Raw genomic sequence first — 2,718 nt, 5'->3', positions numbered from 1 at the left:
TTTGAGACAGAGTCTTGTTATGTTGCCTACGCTGGTCTTGAACTCCTGGGCTCAAGTGACCCTGCCTCCTCAGCCTCCCAAAGTGCTGGGATTACGGGCGTGAGCCACTACATCTGGCCCAGGGTTCCTTTCAGCTGCAGAATGTGATGTTCCTAAAATGGGTAACTTTATTGTTACCATATTATGTTGATTCTGGCGAAAGGAGGGAGTTGATGAACTATGCAGTTGGCTTAAATGGATTAAGAAGCAGTTTCTTACTCATTTTTGTCTTGTTCATTGTTCACTGAGAATGTGTGTGTTTCTTCTCCAGCGAATAGCTAAAGAAAGGCAAAAGCAATATAACTGCCTGACACAGCGGATTGAACGAGAGAAGAAATTGTTCGTTATTGCTCAGAAAATTCAAACACGCAAAGATCTTATGGTGAGGAGAGAGAGCCTTAGGCCTTTTTTTTTTTTTTTTTCCCTTTTCTTTCTTGTAAAGGTCTTAACTCAGACTGGATTTCAGCTGTGTGTAAATCAACCCCAGTGAAAATGTCTGCTCCTCAGGGGCAGTGGTTTGAGCCAGTGTCTGTTACTCTGACAGTGTTGAAATGTGCCTTGATTAAGAAGGTAATAAGGGGGTTATTAGTCAGTGCTTTGGAACAGCAAAGGGTAGGATCGGGTAGCATATGAACTTTATAGCTTATGAGCAGCTCCCGTAACATTTAAACAGGTTAACAAAACAGTGCATGTCACTCATTGGTGTTTAAAAATAGACAACATTGTGTAGTTAAATAGCAGAGCTGAGGAATATAAGATGCCTCTTTCATATTCTTATCATTCCTCTAAATGTCAAATTCTTTAGCTTTGTAGATCATTTAGGTTAGCCTTTCTCAACTGGGGTTCCGTGAGAGAATTAAAATTATAATTTTAAATGAAACAAATACTTGAACACCTTTCTTTTCAATTTTCCCAGGACTGTACACAGCTAGTACTTTCTAGATGCCTAGGGGAGAAGTTAATTCATTGCCTACAGTGGATCCCTTGGGCAGTAGGGCTTTGTGTGTTCTCAACTTTGAAAAGGGCTGCTAATAGGTAGTTTATTAACCTTTCGATTTTACAAAACCATTTCCTTCTCTTTACTGATTACCTTTTTACTCTTTTGTAGGATAAAACTCAGAAAGTGAAGGTGAAGAAAGAAACGGTGAACTCCCCAGCTATTTATAAATTTCAGAGTCGTCGAAAACGTTGACATGTTATAGATAAGCCTTGTCATTCTGCATCAAAAATCTGTTGTCTTTTTCTAGTAACTTCAAATTCCATTAGTCCAAATGGCATGGTTTTCTGGTTTGTAACCATAACTAAATTGTTAGTCTGACATTTAATGTCTTTCTATGGACAACATTAAATCGCCCTCTCTTCTGTAATTGTTTTTGGTTTGTGAAATTAGTCTTATTTTTATATACATAATTTTTTTTTTCCTTTGAGATGGGGTCTTTATTGCCAGGCTGGAAGTGCAGTGTGTGATCATGGCTAACTGTAACTTTGAACTCCTGGGCTCAAGTGATCTTCCTGCCTCAGCCTCTTGAGTAGCTAGTACTACAGACGTGTGCCACCATGTCTGAGTAATGTCTAAATTATCTGCAGAGACCAGGTTTTGCCATGTTGGCCAGGCTGGTTTTGAACTCCTGGGCTCAAGCGATACTCCCACCTTGGCCTCCCAACGGGCTGGGATTGTAGGGTTGAGCCACTATACCCGCCCCAGAATTGTTTTTATTATAAAACATAGGATCTCATTACAGCAGATTTGGAAAATAGATTAATTCATTCCTAATCCCAGTGCTTATTCAATAGTAACAAATATTTATTGCATACTTAACTGTGCTAGGAGCTAGAGCTGTGGAGGTGGACAATTACTGTGAGTAGTCTAGTTGATTTTCTCCATTTTGTAAAACGCATCACTTTTTGTCCATGTTTTTGTGTTTTGTAGTTACAGTAAACAACTTGATGTCCTACTTTTTAATTAAATCATTAGCTCTTTCCCAGTTTGTTACATCACAAAAATTTTTTACAGTAATACATGCTAGAGTAAACATTAAAATAAACATTATTTTTAATGATTGCATAGTGTTTTATCTAGTGGATAGACTGATTTTACCGTCACTCATTCTTCTTTTATTAGCTATTCAGGTGGCTTCATAAATTATCCAAGGAGGAATTTTTTTCTCTCACTTAACAGCTGCAAATAGAAGCTCTTGGAACAAGGAACCTACGGGAGCACCTCTTCTTTATTGATGAAGCTCAAATCAGAATAGGCCTGGCTGTGTCTCTGCCCTCTGCACTCCATGTCAACTCACAATTCCAAGGCCAGAATAGCTTGGTGCAGACCTTCTCTCTGGGAATATGGACCCCTGGGTGTGTTAGCCAGCTTCTTTCTCTTCCCTGGTTCTCTCCTTCCTTTGTTTGCCCATGTCAGGATTATAGGCCAAGGCCAGTAAGGACAGGACTGAACATGCTTAGAGCAAACATGGGAGAACAGGGAGTGGGGTTCTGGGGGGCTTGCTCAGCCCTTACCCCATGGAGGGAGAACAGCCATGTGTGGATTTCAAGGCTTTAAAAGAAATTTGTTAATACTTAGTAAGTGCCCATGATTGTGAGGTTCCTGTACAAGCCTAGACTGGAAGCCTGTTTCCTCAGGGTGTACCCAGTGGAATTTAAATCAGGGGCCTTGGAAAACAG

At 40.0% G+C, this 2,718-nt stretch overlaps 1 protein-coding gene across 1 annotated transcript in view; it reads left to right on the top strand.

Annotated features, from left to right (window-relative positions):
- Positions 1-1,411, top strand: part of UTP11L (UTP11-like, U3 small nucleolar ribonucleoprotein (yeast)) — a 13,189-nt gene extending 11,778 nt beyond the window's left edge. The window contains exons 7-8 of the mRNA XM_011955647.1: positions 311-421; positions 1,148-1,411. Of these exons, the coding sequence (XP_011811037.1) occupies positions 311-421; positions 1,148-1,231 (195 nt within the window). The 3' untranslated portion in view covers positions 1,232-1,411. The remainder of the gene's footprint in view (positions 1-310; positions 422-1,147) is intronic.
- The last annotated feature ends 1,307 nt before the right edge of the window (positions 1,412-2,718 follow it).

This window comes from Colobus angolensis, unplaced genomic scaffold (assembly GCF_000951035.1).
Source record: "Colobus angolensis palliatus isolate OR3802 unplaced genomic scaffold, Cang.pa_1.0 Scaffold4, whole genome shotgun sequence".
NCBI classification, from domain to species: Eukaryota; Metazoa; Chordata; class Mammalia; order Primates; family Cercopithecidae; genus Colobus; species Colobus angolensis.
The sequence above is the reverse complement of the archived record's forward strand: the minus strand, read 5'-3'. Positions and strand labels throughout refer to the sequence as shown.